Source organism: Aspergillus udagawae (assembly GCF_001078395.1).
Source record: "Aspergillus udagawae IFM 46973 DNA, scaffold_4, whole genome shotgun sequence".
NCBI lineage: Eukaryota > Fungi > Ascomycota > Eurotiomycetes > Eurotiales > Aspergillaceae > Aspergillus > Aspergillus udagawae.
The window spans coordinates 2639004-2657357 of record NW_025091267.1 but is presented as its reverse complement, the minus strand read 5'-3'; the positions used below and the strand labels follow the sequence as shown (position 1 = coordinate 2657357).

The 18354-nt window shown below is 49.5% G+C and overlaps 8 protein-coding genes across 8 annotated transcripts; 3 read left to right on the top strand and 5 right to left on the bottom strand.

Moving 5' to 3' along the window:
- Positions 1-197: 197 nt before the first annotated feature.
- On the bottom strand, positions 198-687 carry Aud_006310 (SWI5/SAE3 family protein; the record flags this gene model as incomplete). The annotated part of the gene is made up of 3 exons (XM_043291213.1): positions 198-357; positions 427-512; positions 577-687. The coding sequence occupies 3 exons, from the start codon at positions 685-687 to the stop codon at positions 198-200; spliced, it is 357 nt and encodes a 118-aa protein (XP_043147148.1).
- A 524-nt stretch (positions 688-1211) lies between these two features.
- On the top strand, positions 1212-2978 carry Aud_006309 (Ytp1 family protein; the record flags this gene model as incomplete). Its single annotated transcript, XM_043291212.1, has 5 exons — positions 1212-1331; positions 1415-1492; positions 1562-2404; positions 2475-2604; positions 2674-2978. The coding sequence occupies 5 exons, from the start codon at positions 1212-1214 to the stop codon at positions 2976-2978; spliced, it is 1476 nt and encodes a 491-aa protein (XP_043147147.1).
- Positions 2979-3493: 515 nt separating this feature from the next.
- On the bottom strand, positions 3494-4885 carry Aud_006308 (E1 ubiquitin-activating protein AOS1; the record flags this gene model as incomplete). Its single annotated transcript, XM_043291211.1, has 4 exons — positions 3494-4417; positions 4479-4650; positions 4715-4772; positions 4843-4885. The coding sequence occupies 4 exons, from the start codon at positions 4883-4885 to the stop codon at positions 3494-3496; spliced, it is 1197 nt and encodes a 398-aa protein (XP_043147146.1).
- An 860-nt stretch (positions 4886-5745) lies between these two features.
- On the top strand, positions 5746-7648 carry Aud_006307 (uncharacterized protein; the record flags this gene model as incomplete). The annotated part of the gene is made up of 4 exons (XM_043291210.1): positions 5746-5748; positions 5877-6751; positions 6813-7466; positions 7525-7648. 4 exons carry the CDS (start codon positions 5746-5748, stop codon positions 7646-7648), a joined length of 1656 nt encoding a protein of 551 aa, XP_043147145.1.
- A 1212-nt stretch (positions 7649-8860) lies between these two features.
- Positions 8861-11793, bottom strand: Aud_006306 (RFX family transcription factor; the record flags this gene model as incomplete). The annotated part of the gene is made up of 4 exons (XM_043291209.1): positions 8861-10469; positions 10527-10847; positions 10908-11634; positions 11778-11793. The coding sequence occupies 4 exons, from the start codon at positions 11791-11793 to the stop codon at positions 8861-8863; spliced, it is 2673 nt and encodes an 890-aa protein (XP_043147144.1).
- A 1455-nt stretch (positions 11794-13248) lies between these two features.
- On the bottom strand, positions 13249-14667 carry Aud_006305 (succinate--CoA ligase (GDP-forming) subunit alpha; the record flags this gene model as incomplete). The annotated part of the gene is made up of 7 exons (XM_043291208.1): positions 13249-13749; positions 13827-13909; positions 13974-13999; positions 14072-14134; positions 14191-14317; positions 14391-14419; positions 14501-14667. The coding sequence occupies 7 exons, from the start codon at positions 14665-14667 to the stop codon at positions 13249-13251; spliced, it is 996 nt and encodes a 331-aa protein (XP_043147143.1).
- A 450-nt stretch (positions 14668-15117) lies between these two features.
- Aud_006304 (Elongator subunit ELP3) lies at positions 15118-16848 on the top strand (the record flags this gene model as incomplete). The annotated part of the gene is made up of 1 exon (XM_043291207.1): positions 15118-16848. The coding sequence occupies one exon, from the start codon at positions 15118-15120 to the stop codon at positions 16846-16848; it is 1731 nt and encodes a 576-aa protein (XP_043147142.1).
- A 713-nt stretch (positions 16849-17561) lies between these two features.
- Aud_006303 (uncharacterized protein) lies at positions 17562-18077 on the bottom strand (the record flags this gene model as incomplete). The annotated part of the gene is made up of 4 exons (XM_043291206.1): positions 17562-17639; positions 17713-17805; positions 17924-17981; positions 18040-18077. 4 exons carry the CDS (start codon positions 18075-18077, stop codon positions 17562-17564), a joined length of 267 nt encoding a protein of 88 aa, XP_043147141.1.
- Positions 18078-18354: the final 277 nt, after the last annotated feature.

Genomic DNA, 18354 nt, shown 5'->3' with positions numbered 1-18354 from the left:
TTGGGTGATATGACAGCATTTTGCATCGCGCTCTTCTCCTAATTGAACAGATTTCGAACATATCATGTTCTTTGGTTTAACGCATACTCACATAAGGGGAACGAAGAACAAAATGCATGACAGTCTGGTCAGAGGAATCCGCCAGCAGAATCCCAGACATAATGTCAATCGTACACTGTCTGTGGGCAAGAAAGGTGTCAATCTCGGTCTCCCACCCCAAACTCCCTCTGCACATCGACCTGTCGCATCCCACGCGCGTCAGCTATGAGACCCATCAGACCCTGTCCGATGTCCTTGATCTCGTTGTACTCATGGAGCAGACGAATATGGCGTTTCACCGTAGTTGAGGGATCATATCTTTGAAGAAGTCAGTATTTTAGGTCTCACTTTTTGACATAGTCAACCTGGGCGAGTGAGGAAATGTACTTCAACTTTGCTTTGATCTCTGCGATTTGAGCTTCAAGTTGGGCGGTTTGCGAGTGGAGGTCCGCGATGGAGGCGTGTAGTGCTTTCTGTTTGTTGTCAGCTTCTGCTGGGACTCGTTCTGCTCATAAAATGCCAATTAAAAATGCATACGATCTTCTTGTCCCGTTGGATCTGCTGTTCAGAGGTTAGATGCGCGAGGTCTATTGTACGGCTGTTTTCAGTGGTTTGCTGCAGGGGGCTATTCTTCCCTGGAGAGGCCATGGGAAGAGCAAGGCAGGGAAATTCACAAGAGTGCTGCTTTTGAGGGAGTGGTTAGTCAACACAAGTTATTTGTCGATGCAAAGTGGTTCTGGTAGAGAGTTATTGCATGGATGTCGATGTTTTTGAGAAAAACGAGATGCTGTTGTTTGTTCGGTAGAGGCCTTTCTATACAGAATGAACAGCAAGATCCTCACTATGTTGAAACAGTACAACAGCACCATTATATACTGCTATAATTCTGGTAGTATTACTTTCTGGTCAACAATTCATTCCCCTGGCTATCACCAATACTGCCGAACATATACCTCTGTACAAGTAAAGGGAACAACGATCTCCGACCAATCCGAACACTCCGAATTCCTGGCCCGAATCGGGCATTCGTAATCAGTCCCCGTCGTATCCGTTGTAACTTTAAAGGCTCCACCAGGACGGAGTACATCATCTTCGTCCATCGACCATCTGCTCTCTTTTTCCCACTTTTCCCTCAACTCCCTCTCAACCTCCTGTAGAGTTTGACGAAGAAGATGATGGGTATATTGGACCTACGAAGGGTGCTAGTTGCCCTTCTCCTGGCATCCTCAGTCGTGGCTCATGGCGGCCACGAGAGTGTCCCTGAGGGTGCCGCCGTCTCTAAAGACCCTATTGTAAGTGTCGTGGCGTTCGCACTTTGCTACTATTCTGCCCTGAGGGACGAGAGCAAACGGACTAACATTGCTCTCCGGAGTAGGACTCGACATTATGGATACATATGATCTTGATGGGATTTACATTTGGCATCATCTTCCCGCTGGGAATGGTACTTGGGGTAGGTTCAGATAATGGCTGGTCGCAGTAGATCGCACCGACTTTTGAACTGACGACTTGTTTTGCCTAGATTGTTCGCTCGCGGTGGCATGTCCCTCTTCAGATCGTCGGCACTGTTATCGCAGTCGTTGCATACTTCTTAGGCCACGCTCACAAGGGCCGTCAGTTCGGAAAGAATGTCCATGCCTCGTTCGCGAACCTATTGATGCTTCTGCTTGTGGTGCAGGTGGTCATTGGTCTTTATCTCAAGCTACATCTCTCGAAGGGCATCCATGGTCGAGTCCGTCGGTTCTTCGTGGTGCTGCACGGCGTTCTCGGCAAGGCGATGCCGATTGTGAGCTGGACGCAGATGCTCTTCGGGGGTATCGCGGCGAATGGCTTCTGCCAGGGTGATCATCTCGGACAATGTCTGGCGCATTTCATCATGGGCAGCGCGTTCATTGCCTATGGTATCATGCTTACTATCCTGCTGCTTGTTGGTCAGTTCTGGCTGCGCCGTACCGGCCGCAGTCAAGAGTTCTTCGACTCGCTGGTCATCGCGGCCTGGGGATGCGTCAACACCTTTACGGAGCATCGTTGGGGAGGACCATGGGTACACAATGATCTGCAGCATACCACTATGGGCATCGTCTGGTGGTGTGCCGGTCTTTTGGGTATTTGGATGAGCAGAAAAAGAAATGGCCGTCCCAAGCGAAATCTCATCCCGGCCATCGTTATTCTGCTGACCGGTTATGCGATGTCGGCTCATCCCCAGACTTTGATGATCAGCACCATGATTCACTCCATTTTTGGCTACACATTGATGGCTGCTGGTTTTACCAGAATCATTGAAATAGCCTTCGTGCTGAAGGACAAAAATACTGTGAGCCTCGACGGCTCGGACCCTAACAGCTTCCAATATCTGCCCCCTTTTGTAAGTTCATCTTGCATCTTTCTTAACCGCGCATTCGGAGGTCATTTGGACTGATTAGTGATTTTCACAGCTCCTGTACGCATCTGGCTTCCTGTTCATGGGCGCAACAGAGGAGCAAATGCAACTGCTCCACAATGCTGGAATCACTCACGTGTCCTATGTTTTGATTCTATACAGCATCGCCTTCATTCTTTTCCTCTGTAAGTGGACCGTCTTTATCCGTTGTCCCCTTTTAGGCTGCTGGTTTCTTGTTCTAACCTTCGACGTAGTCGTCAATATCCTTCTACATATTTACGCTGTCCACGCATGGCCCAACTCTGCCAAACCCTCTGCCCATTCTCGCTCTTCAAGCACCACAGACCCAGTTCAGGACTCTGCCTTTATTAACGGTCACGCCCGTTCGGCGTCAGAGTCTCAGCAGGTCCATGACGCCGAGGCCTTCGAGTTGCAGGGGCTTATCTCCGACGAAGAGGATGAGGACATGCCCGGTAATCGAAGCCGCGCCATGGGTCCCCGAAAAGCGGAAGACGAAGAGAGCGCCCCTTTGGTCGGAAAAGAGACGTCGTCCACCTGATTTGCCGGAATCTTGCCATTTCGTCTCTTATCTTTGTGTGAGCTCGCAAGGAGACAATCTGCGTTCTAAATACACCGAAAGACCCTTATTTCATAATTTTCAAACTAGAGAATGAGCTATCTCGCTCCTGATGACTATGATGTGATTGAGATTCTTGGTGCTTGTTGGGAATGGCGTTGCTGGATTGGGTGCCCTGCTTTTCTGTACTCCCTTGACTCCCTCGGCCATTTACTTTGGCTTGTATATATACCGGATGGATGCAATGATTTTACAAGAATCATTAATTGGATAATTGGGAAAATTGAGTTTTTTTTAATACTCATGTCGACCTGTATCAAAACGACGGCCCGGTCTGTATTAAGATGGTTTGGCCGGATTCAATTTCGCGAACCTATCGTACAAGTCATAAAAGTATTGAAACACGTGCGTGTCGAGGAAGGCAAAGAGCAGCCTCGAGAGGGCGTGCGATCTCCCGACTCGCCGGTCAACATGCAATCAGGACAATTGGGAGGCTTTCAGATATTCGTAGGTAGATCTGTAGGTAAATTCGTCGGTAGAGGAGCGGCGATTGGTTCGCCGTTGATGGGAATTGTATTCACAACAGGAGGAACGGCAGAAAGAGCATTGTCCACCTCTGGTGGGAAGAAAGGATGCAAAGGGTAGATGGGTGCGACGGACTTGTCGCCGTCGAATAGTAAGAGGTTCTGTAGCGGTTGCTCTCTTGCGCTCAGCACATTGATCACGTCCTGCGCAAGGCTACCGCCAACAAACGCCGCCACAGGACTCAGTTCGCTGCCGAGATTCTGTAAAAAGTTTCGTAAAAATTCCGAGTCCAAAGTGCTGATGTCAAGCTTCAGTTCTTGGTGACGGTCACGAGCAAGCTTGGTGAACAGTTCAAGATCTTGCCGGGAGAATGTAGGCAATCTGCCTCCGGAAAGCTTCTGGAACTCCCACAATGCCCGAAGGCATGTTAGAAGTGGCGTGACCTGTCTCCGTCGTCTAGGCAGTCGGGTCAAGTCTTCAGGGAGAGGTGATGTGTTTGCTAAGATTAGGGGGGAGTAGATTTCCCGCTTCGTCACCATCTCGATGATTTTGTCATTTTCTTTTTTTGTGGTGATATTGATGATGCTTCTGGTGGGCGTCTCTTGGGTTGATGGCGAAACATTCGATTTGGAACGTTCAATGACGAAGTCATGAGAAATCAGATCGGCGAATGCGAAGCCGTAAAATCCATGCAAACCAGCAGCATAGAATGGACGGTTGGAGATGCGGCATGCGGCATTGATTGTCGAGTAAGTTGGAAAGTCAAGCTCCGTGGCGATGGTAACATCAAATTGCGCGAAAAAGTCCGGCTGCTTGGTCTGGATATCTTCCGTGTCGATCCGAAGCTGAACTCTAGGATTCATCGCATGTATCGCTAGGGCCGCAGCTTGGGCGCGCTGTCCTCATGATTAGCTTTTATGTTTCCTCACTTGGAATTTCCGCGATTGGACGACATACATTCTGGCCAACATGTTCCTCGGATATGAAGAATTGGGCTCCAAGGTCTTCTTCCTTGACAGTCTCATGATCGACTATAGTAAGAGTACCGATGCCCGCCAACACAAGATTCTTTGCGATTTCATTTGCCAAGGCTTTGAACGTAATCAGAAGGATATTTGCGGACCGAATCCTAAAACGAAGGGCATTCCAAATCAGCTCATAAACGCGCACGGCTTGGAATTTCGAGAACTCACTTCTCTTGGGCCTTGACACCCCAAAGACGGATTTGACGATCATACAGAGCAATCTCATCTGATGATCATAGCATGTCAGACATATATATCCTGGGGTTCTCCGTCGTGGGGGGAATTCGTGCACCCACCGGCACTGATTGATTGAGCTGCGTTTTCTAGCGACGACGCCATGCTGGTTGGTGGGCCTTTGAAAAGTTACCGGAGAGGGCGAAAGGTTTCCTTGAACTACTTTTCCAATCCAACTAATCTGGTGTTTTTTTTTTTAAGAATATTGTGACAATAACAGAATCGCGCTCGGTGCTCAATAAGTTGGACCTGAAGAGAGCTGTTCTTAAGGTAATTGATCGCGCAAAAGACGGTCAATATGTGTCGACCGCAATAAGACTGACTCCAGCCAAAGCGAAACCAGTCTCCCTCTGTCTTTGATAAATGAAGTCCGGAGGAGGTATAGATGAGAAGTAGTGCTCACTGCTCAGTCACCAGGAAGAGAGAGGACCAGGGAGAGGGTAGAAGAGCAACAGGGAAGAGTCCAGTGCCTTAAGTGCCATCCACATGCAGATAACCGGCAGAACTATTCAGGAGCTAGTGAATTTTGAGAAGACAATGGAGGCAATCAGAGGGAGTGTTGAATGAGGAATGCCAGTTCCTTATCCTGGAATCACGTGCCGCACATCATGGCCGATAAGTTATCGCCTTTCACTGAAGCGTCATTTCCCGCTGTTATCAATAATACTAAGCTTCCCCTTCTCCTCCTCCACATCGTCTGGATTCCGGCTAATCTTTACTTGTAATTCAAAGCCTTGACAACTTTATTTGTTCCATTTCTCAGTCGTTTTATCTGTTCTCTTTACTCTCAGTCTTCAAGCTTCTGGTCAGGTCATTCTCTATCTGACTGGGTCTCGTCTTTTTCAATAATCACCTCTCTCTCCTCTCTCTCTTACATTCTTCAATCATACTGGCATAGTGCATCATCTCCGCCTCTTAAGCGGTTCGACCTGTCACGCCAGCTGACGGCATATTAATTTCATAGAATGGTGCGTGGGTAACTCAGAGCATTTCTCAATCCTACATTCAATTCATTGATCAATTCCATCGAGCCCGACGTTATTTCGTGGAGCCCATTTCTGGTATCTTTGGTTGACTGTTGTACATTCATATGTAGTCTGGGAACTACGATTACCCTCCTGCCTCCCGTCGTGCCCCTCGTGCAAGTCGTACTTCCGACAGATCCCAACCACCTACTGAAAATCGCTTACAACATCTGAGGGATTTATTGAGCTCTGAGCGCCATCGGGATAATTCAGCGACTACCCGCGCTTTGGAAATACTCAACCAGGAGATAGAGGAATATCGTTCCAGTCGGGCCCGGAACTGGACCAGCTTTGAGCAAGCTAGAGAAGCTGTAGATCGTCAGATCCAACTTTTGCAGGCAGCGACCCCTCACAGGGAGGAGCAGACGCGCGGTGCTGATCACATAGGCTACCCGCGACTAGGGACGCAGAGGTCTTCAAATGCCGATGTCGCGGGGTTGAATCCTAGCGCAGCTCCTTCAAATTCCTTACGATCAGCTAGTGATAGCAGACCTTCCAGACGTCGGCCCATGCGGCATCGACACCAAGAAGGACGAAACAGAGCTCCCGAGGCACAATCCCTACTTGACGAGCTCGTACCCCTCGATGAAGCACTTTCTGCGATGCCGCTAGAACCAGGCACCGATCTGCAGGGGGACAGTCGGAGGGCCAAACGCAGAAAGCTCGAGTCAGACGACAAAAGAGAAGGGCCCCAAGCTTTTCGCTATGGCCACTATGGCCAAGTAGTTCCTGGCGCTCTCAAGATGGAAATCAAAATGTGCGACGGTGGGACATACGATGATTCTGACGGCGAGAATTCGTGGCCAGAGAACATCTTGCGCAATGATTCAGCTGTCTACTGCACAAAGTCAGATCGATGCAATCTGATTCTGAAGCATCGGGGAGACGCCCCCTTCTGCTTGAGCAAGATTGACATCAAGGCCCCCAAATCTGGTTACAATGCTCCGTATGTCCCATCTCAAGCAGTCATTCGTGCACCTATCTCGGATTTACTGATCGTTCTTTAGAGTCCAGGAAGGAATGGTGTTCGTGTCTATGGCGTATGATGATGTCTTGGCTCGTACCGCCGCGTTCAAGATTCTTAGACCAGCCCCTCGTCGTTCTAATCGGAGCAGGCGTACTGGTTTGCAGCCTTCTGAGGAATATCTGAACGCATTCCGGACACCCCTTCAGACTTTGGAAAGAGCGGTATTTGGAAACACAGATTCTCCTTCGGATTCTGATAGCGACATCAGCACTATCGCAGGACCCGATGCCCCCGATCCCATGGCTGAGTTTCAGGTAACGACTGAATATGATGGTACCTCTGATAATGATGATGGCTGTGACATGGACGACGAGGATGAGGCGGATGATGTTGACGGCTCCGAAAGCGACGAAAGTGAGACTGAAAGAGGGGTTGTTTCCGACGAAGCTACCTTTTACCGGAGACGTGATGAAATGCTGCAGCGTATAGAGGCTGTGGAATGGTCGTACGAGATGGAACAGCGCGGGCTCGAAAGGCGGCGTCGGATTCCCAATCGCGTCGAACCTGCTGCATCATCTGCGCCCGCAGAGTCTCGACCTGCAGGCTCATCATCTCCGCCTGTGTTAAAGCCACATGCTCGCTTCTTCATAGAGCGAGCAAAGAGCATGGTCAGCATCAAATTTGATCCGCCGGCGTACGTATTCCGAAATCATGGTGCATCCCATCACTCAAAGTTCGCTGACCCTCAATAGCTCAGGCAGATACATCTTGATCAAGCTCTGGAACCCCCGTAACGATGGCAATATCGATATTCGGAGTATCATCACGTACGGCTTTGCTGGTCCTCGATTCTTCCCCGCCGGAGATTTTAGGTAGCCGCCGCATCAGGACAATGCGGCAGCCCAGCTCAACAAGCAACATTCATGCATCACTTCGAACTATCCTCTTCACCCACTCTGTCCTCCTACAGCCTCGTTTCTTTTCAGTGAGCCAAGAGTCATGGCGGGTTTCGGCTTCGCTTAATTGTTCGTGTAAGCACACCATATCATTCCATTTTACCATAAGCCAATATGATAGAGGTCCGAAATCGTGGGTCGGAATGGCGTTTATGTTACGGTCTAGGTTGTTTTCGTACCTCTCTATGTATTCCAAATATTGCAAATTGTATGAGTGCACGGACGATGATCACGTTGAAAAGAAGTAAGTCAGAATTCAAAGGATATGTAACGATTGATTACATGATTCTCTACGGTGTTTCACATAGAACAAATGAACAAAGCCGAATGACTGCAAGTCCACCATACAGTTCGGGTCATTATTCTGATCTTACGCCAGGTCGAGCGTCTCTCCTGCATGGCAGAGAAATCTGACGCCGTGCGGGACCCGCGCTATGGAGAAAGCCCGGGCTTTGTGCGTACAGCATGACGGATTGCAGGGGGTACGACTGTTCCTTGAGGGAAACGTCACGACCGATTTGCCGCGACGGCAGACGACATGACTCAACTGTGACGGGGAGCAGTCTTAGATGTATGCCAAATCGCTGGCATCGCGCATAATTTGGATCGAATTAGCGGAGACTGCTCGACCGATCTCAGTCACCGGAACAATGCAAAACCCATCGACAAGTGGTATTTGGATGCAAAAGAGGCAGAGCGAACCCGGGGAATCGCCCGAACCAGAAGATTAGAAAGAGCGTATAAGAAGAAAGGGATGCTGTAAACCAAGGCCAAGTCCGTCAAAAAGCTGTAGATCATCTGGGCAGACAAAATCGACCGTAATCCTATGTACATCAACGTCGGTCTCGTGGTCGCAATCGAAAGGCAAAAGAAGAGGAATGCTGATAGAAGAAGCGGAATCCAACACGCTATTAATGAGTATGAATGTCAACCTGAATAACCGCAGTGTTACAGACCGATGTCTGTCGAATCGATGCTCATTTCATCCCTCGTTCAAAGATCGTCCAACGCCGAACCTTATACGGGAACGTAAATAGTCAACCAAAAGATGCACCTCAAATCCAACTCCGTGAAAAGAAAAGAACCCTGTCCAAAAGTATAAGCGTAGAATGCGGCAAATATGCATGAGCACCTAGATGACGACAACATCTCCTTCAGCGTCTGCTGGGTCAGAGGCCATCATATCACCATATTTGCCCACGGACATAAGCATTGAATCATCGTCAAGGTCAATAGCACTATCGTCATTATTGGGAGCGTGAAAGCTGGCAATGTTGTCAGCGATGCTGGGTGGCTTTTCACTCTCCACCGAAGCATGATTTGGGCCTGCGTCTGACGGCGGTCGATTGAGCGATGTCCTGTTCTGGGGATTCACATCCGCCGATGAAGGGCTTGTAGTTGACCTTGGCCTCGAGTCACTGCCCTGCTGCGCATCAGAAGCGGTAAAAGGGTCATTCTTCTCGGTTGATGGACCGCTGGATTGTTTCAGCAAAAAATTGGGCGGACCGGACTCGTCAGAGCCAAAACTCGTATTTTGCAAGGTGCTTGGTGTGAAACGCATAAAACCATTCTTTTCTGCCTGCCATAACATCATCTCGTGAAAGAAAACTTTTGTCATCCACCAGGCGCTGAAGCTTTGTGCACCGCCAAGGGTCAACCGGCGGAGAATGCAATCCCACAAGGCGTCGACCTTTTCAATGATGCATTGCGTACGATGGTGGGGAAATGCAGAGGATAGGTTGAATATAAAAGATATCCACTTATCGGGAAAGTTGTACTCCTCACCAGTGGACGCCTCGACGGGGTATTTACGAGCCGCGCGATCCGCTTCCGTGTCCGGCTTCGTGAAGAAAGGGTGAGAAGCAGAGGGATTCAGGTCGTCAACAGGTGTTAGGAGAGCTCGAACGTCATGTTTCAGTATTTGCTCTGCGGCCCGCTCCGCGCATGTGGGAATGTTCGCGCGTGAGACCATCTCCTTTGGATCAACAAGCGTTTTAAAATCGAACCACATCTGGTTCCTATTGTCAGGATGGCACAGCCATGCTGCGGCCGCATTGGCTGATTGGTTTACATCAAGCATGTGCCTGAGCAGATTGCAGAAAATATGGGCCGGTATTAATCTTGCCAAGCTGACATGTGCAGGTTGCGCTTTGAATGTCTCACCAATATGAGTAGTCAGCCGTTGTGAAATCGAGCTAAAAGCGTCCAGGACAAGTTTGGGAACGACCTGCGTGGTGAGAGGTGCCACGAATGCAATCATCTTCTGGTACATGAGCCAGTCGCACTCCTTGATCCAGGGAGCGAGGTTTGGATGGGTCAGCAGCTTCTGTACGGGAACCGTCAAGGTCCCATGAAAAGCGGAAAAATAGCGGAGGAGGTTCCGCTCCTTGCAGTAGCGGAAGCTATCAATTACGGAGATACAATGGGAGCGATAAAGGGCTGCAAGAGCCGCCGCGACCTTAGTATCAGTGTTGCAGGGAAGATACCCTCGTATATCGGGCAGTTGAAAGGAGTCGTTGTCAACGGATGTGTCCTCAGCGGACGGCAGGTGGAGCATCTGATGAATCATTTTCCCAGAATGATTTCCGACGTTCTCGAGGGTAATGCTGGGGCCACCGTTGGAATTAATCGTGGCCTGGCAGCTGCACCCTGCGGTCGAAGGATTCGCTGAGAACCTAGGCGTAAATGACGCAGTTGGTGAAGGAAACACTGCGGTATCTGTCGGCGGCGGTGGTAGAATACTGAAAAGACATGTAAGCTTGCATCTTCCGGGACTATCGAGTATGTGATTGACAAACCCCTTCTGCATGGCTCCGTCAAGTTTGTTCTCTATGCCACCACCAATTTGACCATTGGTGATCGACGAGACCTGTGGGTTCAACGGCGGTGGTTTCTGCTGCTTTTCCTCGATGACCGTTAAATCCACATAGTGGTACTTGGATTCTCCGCGAACACCAAGACGTCTGGTTTGCACATTCGGAAAGATGATGCGCACGAGTTTACCAAAGGAAGCCGGATTTAAGACCGAAACACGTTCGGTGCCACATTTCTCCGCATAGCAACAATAAACACGGTCTCGTCTGACAGAACCGCTGCTCTTCCGGCAATTCTCCTTCAACCTAAGCATCCATGAGTACTGATTACCTGTCGATAACAATGGGCACTGTGCGTTCGCTTACCAGATCATGGCAAAGACCTGCTTGACTTTCTCGGCCTTACCCCCTGCCCCTTCATGTTTCAAAACCTCTGCCGCCATCTGCTTGAGTGAATAGCCTTCGTACTGACGGAGCAACTTTCGCAATTCGTTGTCATTCGCTAGTGACGAATTGGAACCTTTCTTCTTCTTCCCACCAGTCTCAGAGTTCTCATTGTCTTCCAGCACATGCTCCGGCAAGTGATTTTCAATATTACTATCGTAAATCGCTTGATACTGAGTGATCGGCATGGCAGGCAGCCCGTGATGCGACAGACCTGGAGGGATTGAATGGTGAGAGAGGCTATGCCCATGCATTGCATGGCTCGGAAATTCCTCTGCCCTAGGAAGGACTGAATGATGAGGATCTTGGAGCGTCGGATCGAGCGAGGCGCCATTCACGGGATGCGAGATCTGCTGGCCAAACCGGATAATGATGTCTTCGGGATTACCCGCGAAGACATTGTGACCAGCGGCAGATTGGGAGGGTATAAATTGGGAGAATCCATCGGTGATCTGCTGGTCCTGCGTTTGTTGCGTGGTGCTGGAATGGATACTGGCTGTTGATCCTCTAGACCTTGGTCGACGGCTGTTTCTTGAAACTACAGCTTCTGACCGCGCTCGCATAGGATCTGCCGTGCCAGGACGACTATGCGGTCCTGCTAACTGCGTTGTTTGTGATGCGACACTCGAGCATTGCGATGCAGCTCGCCCTGTTTGTTTTGGCTACGGATTAGCAACAACGGACGGAAGGCGGAGGCTAAAAGAGATAGGCTAGCGGCAGGGCAGCAACGACGGGAGATCAGATGAAAAGTAGAAGCCTCAAAGCACCGAAAGAGACGTAGGAACATCTTACCCATCTCATGAGCCATAGTGGAGGGTCTGCTACACACTACCAGACTAGGTGGTTGTGCTTCGTTAGTTGCTGGGTGCGAGTAGGTTGGTAACCACGGGCAATGGCGTCTGTTTTGATGATCGGGTCTACAGCCACCTGACTTAATGACTCGAACTCACACCACAGAAGGCTGATGCAGGAAAGAGGCTGGAGGGGGAACGTCGTGATTTCGGAGATGAGTTCGTCAAGACATAAAATCGGGTCGTTATAGCAGTCGCAAACACGCTATCGAAGGCTCATAGTGGCCGTGGTTGCAGTCTGGTCATAAGTTTTGAGTGTGTAAAGGTGGAATAAACAGAGGCGGCGGTTCCTCAAGCAACGGTCACGTGTGGATTAGCTAAGTCTCATTCCTCAGGCAGATTTCCAAAACAACAAAACATTGGAATGGAATCTCAAGTGATGATCACCGTTATTTATGGGCTCATCCGTCATGGACAGGGAATAGTAGATGGGTGTTGAATGATTTGACTTGCTATAAGCGAGACAGATTCAAATTACTGGGGGAAATTGCTGGCACTTAATGAGTAGCTGTGTCTGGTACCGCACAGAGCTTGTTGGATAGGGTAGTTATTGCACACAATATACTCTTGACATTATTTGCTCAATGACAAGGAATGATAGAACATAATCATTGTAAGGTACTTGGTATGGCATTATTTGAACCAATAGTCTCCGGTCCTGAAAGATCCAAATCAAACGACCTATTGTTTTTGGAGACAAGGACATCTAATATCATATACAGGTCCTCGGGCTTTACTGGGGTAGCCTGAAACCACATTTAAACGAACATGCGTCGCCTTTTTCTTTTTTTAAACTACGTAACTACAAGTAGAACCAAGCCGGATCGCATATATCTATTCACTCGCTGATCCACATGGTTGAGCTTGAACCTTCAAGGTCATCTGAACCAAAATATTTCGGCCAAGACCACCCATGGACAAGGCGATATACAATTGCAACCGAAGACACACATCAAATTTCTCCCGTCTCAGCCCTCGGGCGAGACATCCTACGCCCCAGTCGGATATATATACCTGCATGGCGCAAGGATTTCGAATAGGACTGATCGCTCATGGAGTGAGTGTGGAGGTGATCCTGCACAGAGACAGTTGCAGCAACGAGACTATGAAGCTAGAGATATAATACAATCTGGGCTTTTGCAAAAGAGATAAACAACGATGAAATTTACATATCGAAGCTAATTACTTCCTATCACCTCTAAACAACCGAGAAAGGGAAAAAAGGAAAGGTACATTTGGCCAAGGAATACACAGATAATAGAAGAGGCCGTCCTGGGGGTAATAATAGGTATGAGGAGTATAAGGTACCCTAATGCACAGTCACGCACCGCCTTGCAATCCAACATCAATAGGCCCAAGCCGAGCCACACTGCCTGAGGGACAAATGGAAAACTCTTTCACCGGGAGTCCATCTAAACCAGATCCCGCTTGACGAACTCAGCGAGCAGAGTCTTACCAAGATGGGCAGGGCTTCTCTCCACAGTGACACCGGCGCTCTCAAGGGCCGCAATCTTGGAGTCAGCACCACCCTTACCGCCGCTGACGATAGCACCAGCGTGACCCATACGACGACCGGGGGGAGCGCTAATACCAGCGATGAAACCAACAGCGGGCTTGTTGTGCTTGTTGTTGGCCTTGAAGAACTCGGCAGCATCCTCCTCGGCGCTACCACCGATCTCACCAATCATGATGATACCGTCTGTCTCCTCATCCTCGAGGAAGATCTTCAGGCAGTCAATGAAGTTGGTACCGGAGAAGGGGTCACCACCGATACCAACTACGAGGGACTGGCCGAGGCCGGCCTGGGTGGTCTGGTTGACAGCCTCGTAGGTCAGGGTTCCGGACCGAGACACGATACCGACACGACCACGCTTGTGGATGAATCCAGGCATGATACCAATCTTACATTGGCCCTACAACATAGAAAACGAGCATATCAACACTCCGCAGGTCCTTGCCATATCACAAATTCGGATGCGAATGAACTTACAGGGGCGATGATACCAGGGCAATTGGGTCCAACCAGACGGGTCTTGTTCTGAGTCTTCAAGATATCCGTGATGCGAACCATGTCTGTTGATTCCGAGTCAGTTCTTGCGCAAAAAGAAGCTACATTTCGCGGAGCAAGGAGACATACCGTGCTGGGGAATACCCTCGGTAATGCTGAGAAATACGAAAAATCGGCGTTAGCGATGCTCAGTCACTGAATTTTCTTGAAATGGGAGCACAACTCACCAAACAACCAAGGGAACCTCAGCCGCGATAGCCTCCTCGATACCCGCAGCCGCGAGAGGGGGACTGTAATATATCAGTATCAGTTCCGACGACGGAAACCAGGGATCATGAATCCATACGGGACGAAGATGGCAGAGGCAGTGGCACCAGTTTCCTTCACAGCCTCGCTGACATTTGCGAAAACAGGTCTATCAAGGTGCATCGTACCGGCCTTCTTGGGGTTGGTACCACCGACAACCTTGGTTCCTGGGAATTGTAAGCCTCTGAACTCTTGTCGTAGACCCGCACAACCAGTATCAAGGGGTTAATCGTAATGTACCATAGGCAATGGCTTGTTCGGCGTGGAAACTGTTTGTAGCGGAAAAAAAGCAACGTCAGCATCTTTGTATGCAGCGGAAATGGGGTACGCAAGATATCGCCACAACATACGTTCCCTGCTTTCCGGTGAAACCTTGGAAGATAACCTTGGTGTCTCCATTGATGCGCAGGTTGTTCACAGTCTGGGAGTAGATCGAGCTTCCCTGGCTGTAAGCTCGTCGCTGCACAGCAGCGGCATTCTGAAGGGCAGAGAGGGTGCTACGGCGGAAAGCCTGCATAGTTGCCTGTGAGATGCGAAGAATAGAAAGATAGAGGGGAGAGTGCACCAGTAAGCGTGCTAGAAAAGAACTGAAGGTCTGTGGAAGCTTTGCAGAATATATCAAAATGACATGGGACACTTCAGCAGGAAAACGCGCCGGGATGGGTTTGGGGTTTGGACTTTTCGGGACAAAGCTTTAAGCGGATCCGATTTGTCGCGGCGGTCGGTTGGCTCCCTCGGCGTTCCTTTTTTCCTCCCCTGCTATCTGATAAAATTAATACCTGATCACATACAAATATCGCTGATAACAACTCTGCCCCTCTGTCAAGCGGGATCGTGACTATTCTTTCATCTTAGCTTACCTGGTCGGGACGATCAGCTTTGCACTTTATATTACCGTTCATAACCCTTGCATTGAGATTTTAGGGGTCTACTTTGATCTGCGATCGTCGCAGTAAACCATTCCACAATGGCGTCCCTCACCATGACATTGCCGCCACCATCTAAACCCAAGAACAGCAACGAGAAACTCCCACCAGAAAATGAACGTTACATGCGAGCTTGCTCTGATATTGCAAATGCGCTCATTCAGGAATATGAAGCGCAGAGGGATTCATCCAAGCCGAAGAAAGACATTAATCTCAACAAGCTGCGCGGCCAAATCGCGAAGAAACATCGCCTGGCTACGCAACCTCCCTTGACAGCTATTATCGCTGCCGTGCCGGAACAATACAAGAAATATATCTTACCCAAGCTGATTGCGAAGCCTATTCGGACGTCGTCAGGAATTGCCGTTGTCGCCGTCATGAGCAAACCTCACCGTTGTCCGCATATTGCTTACACCGGTAACATTTGTGTCTACTGCCCTGGTGGACCTGATTCGGATTTTGAATATTCGACACAGTCATATACTGGCTACGAGCCGACGTCGATGCGCGCGATCCGAGCGCGGTACGATCCGTTTGAACAGGCGAGAGGTCGGGTTGATCAGATCAAGTCTCTCGGCCATAGTGTGGACAAGGTGGAATATATTGTCATGGGTGGCACATTCATGTCTCTTCCGCCGGATTACAGAGAATCTTTCATTGCTCAACTGCACAATGCGCTGAGTGGGTACCAGACGGACAATGTTGACGAGGCTGTTCAGGCGGGCGAAATGAGCAACATAAAATGCGTTGGTATTACGATCGAGACGCGGCCTGATTACTGTCTGGATACTCATCTGAGTGATATGCTTCGGTATGGGTGCACCCGATTGGAAATCGGCGTGCAAAGTTTGTATGAAGATGTTGCGCGGGACACGAATCGAGGCCATACTGTCGCTGCGGTGGCAGAGACATTCAAGCTGGCCAAAGATGCTGGGTTCAAGGTCGTTAGCCACATGATGCCGGATCTGCCGAATGTCGGCATGGAACGGGATCTTTTCCAGTTTCAGGAATATTTTGAAAACCCAGCCTTCCGTACGGACGGTCTGAAGATTTATCCGACGCTGGTCATTCGTGGCACAGGGCTGTATGAGCTTTGGAGGACGGGTCGCTACAAGAACTACACTCCCAACGCGCTGGTAGATCTCGTTGCTCGAATTCTTGCGCTGGTCCCTCCATGGACGCGTATCTACCGTGTGCAGCGAGATATTCCCATGCCCTTGGTCACTTCCGGCGTGGAGAATGGTAACCTTCGAGAACTGGCTTTGGCACGCATGAAAGACTTTGGCACAACATGTCGCGATGTGCGCACCCGCGAAGTTGGTATCAATGAAGTAAAGAACAAAATCCGCCCCTCGCAAGTGGAGCTCATCCGCCGAGACTATACTGCCAACGGTGGTTGGGAAACGTTCCTCGCCTATGAAGATCCCAAGCAGGACATTCTCATCGGCTTACTGCGCCTTCGAAAGTGCAGCCCGACACACACTTTCCGTCCGGAATTCACCGGCCAGCAGACGAGTATTGTGCGAGAGCTCCACGTGTATGGCTCTGCGGTACCACTCCACGGCCGCGATCCGCGGAAGTTCCAGCACCGAGGATTTGGAACCTTGCTAATGGAGGAGGCCGAGCGGATCGCGCGAGAAGAACATGGAAGCCGGAAGATCAGCGTCATCTCGGGAGTTGGTGTCCGCAGTTACTATGCTCGTCTCGGGTACACACTGGACGGTCCTTACATGTCCAAGATGCTTGACCCAATTGAAGATGAAGTATTCTGACTCGAATAAGCACGAGAACGTTTTGTCTTTGTGTGTTTGATGTCGAGAATTGATATGATAATGATGATTTCTAAAAGCTGCGCTCGCAAAAGTCGGGTTCTGTCCAGAGTACATGGCATAATTGGGTGTTCTCAGGCGTTTCTTGCATGATGGCTTCAATCGCATGATGGCGTTAATGTTCCGATGCATTACAATTTCGATCCCCGTACATGTCTTGGCCACTACTTTCCATCCTTGGGTGTAAACATGTTGACAGTCCTTCTGTTCTTTCAGTTTCCAAAACTCGAAATGATAGGATTGGATACTGTTTTGTGCGGGGCCCAGTCTGCTATTCTGCAGTCCTCCTTGTAACAGTAAAATGTAAAGTTGAAGCAGCTCTATGTCAAACACAACGACACAATATGTACTCCGGACAAACCACGGTAAAGAAAGTGTGCTCTAAAAACCTCGAAGACAGGTACCGTTGAAGCAAGAACACCACACCTGATTAAAACAATCACGTACATCACAATCGCCGGAATGAAGGCTTAGCAAATAATGTGGGTTTTGTAATCGTCATCTGATCGACAGCCGTCGTCAGTCGAATCGGAAGAGATACACGCATTCATGAGCGTCCCCAGATGCACTCGACATATCCTTTTGTTCCGTAAAACGGACATAAATCAAATGGCGAGTTCCATGTTTTCTTGCGAGAAAAAAATATACGAAATTGTCTAGCTTAGCGAGATAGCACCTCTCCGGCGGCTTCTCATGTGCAGATAAGCCTGGAAGGCGCAGAAAACGAAGAAACACTGCCCACGACAATATATCAGCACATCCGCTCCATAGCACTTGACGTACAGGATGGTGGTGCGATAGACTTACAGCGTATATGATCACCGCGGTGAAAATCGAAGCCGCAACTGCACCGCCATCTTCGGGGTCGTTTTCCGATCCGGTGAATCCATGGTGTTCGCTCTGAATACATTGTCAGCAGGCCATCACAATAATCCAGTGTTTTCTGTGGTCGGAGAAAAAGGGCGGCCGAGGCAGCAAAGATGGTTGTTGAGCGAATACGGTAGGGCACCAGACGAACCTTGTATAATGATCCGAGGACGGACAGAATGACAATAGCGAAGGCAGAGATGACAACGCTGTATCGGAGGTATCTGTTAGTCTTTTGATCCGGTCTGGAAGGCGACAATAACCTACCAAGACCAGGCATTTAGAACAGATACAACAGGCTTCATTTTGACGTTGTCGTGACCAGAGATGCGATAAGTGATTGATAGACGTCAAGCAATGCGGTTTCGCTGAGGTCGATTTATCCTCGCAAAGATCGACAACTGGTGTAAGAGACGATGCGGGTGATATATCAAATACAGAGTCGATTGAGATTTAGCGGCTTCGCTCATGTGAGCTCAAATAATGGAGATGCTGGAGCTTTTGATGTTTGTACTCCGTATGCTCTGCCGCTTGCACTTCAGAGGGGAGGCGGAGAGCTCTAATTGATCCGCCTTAGCCGCA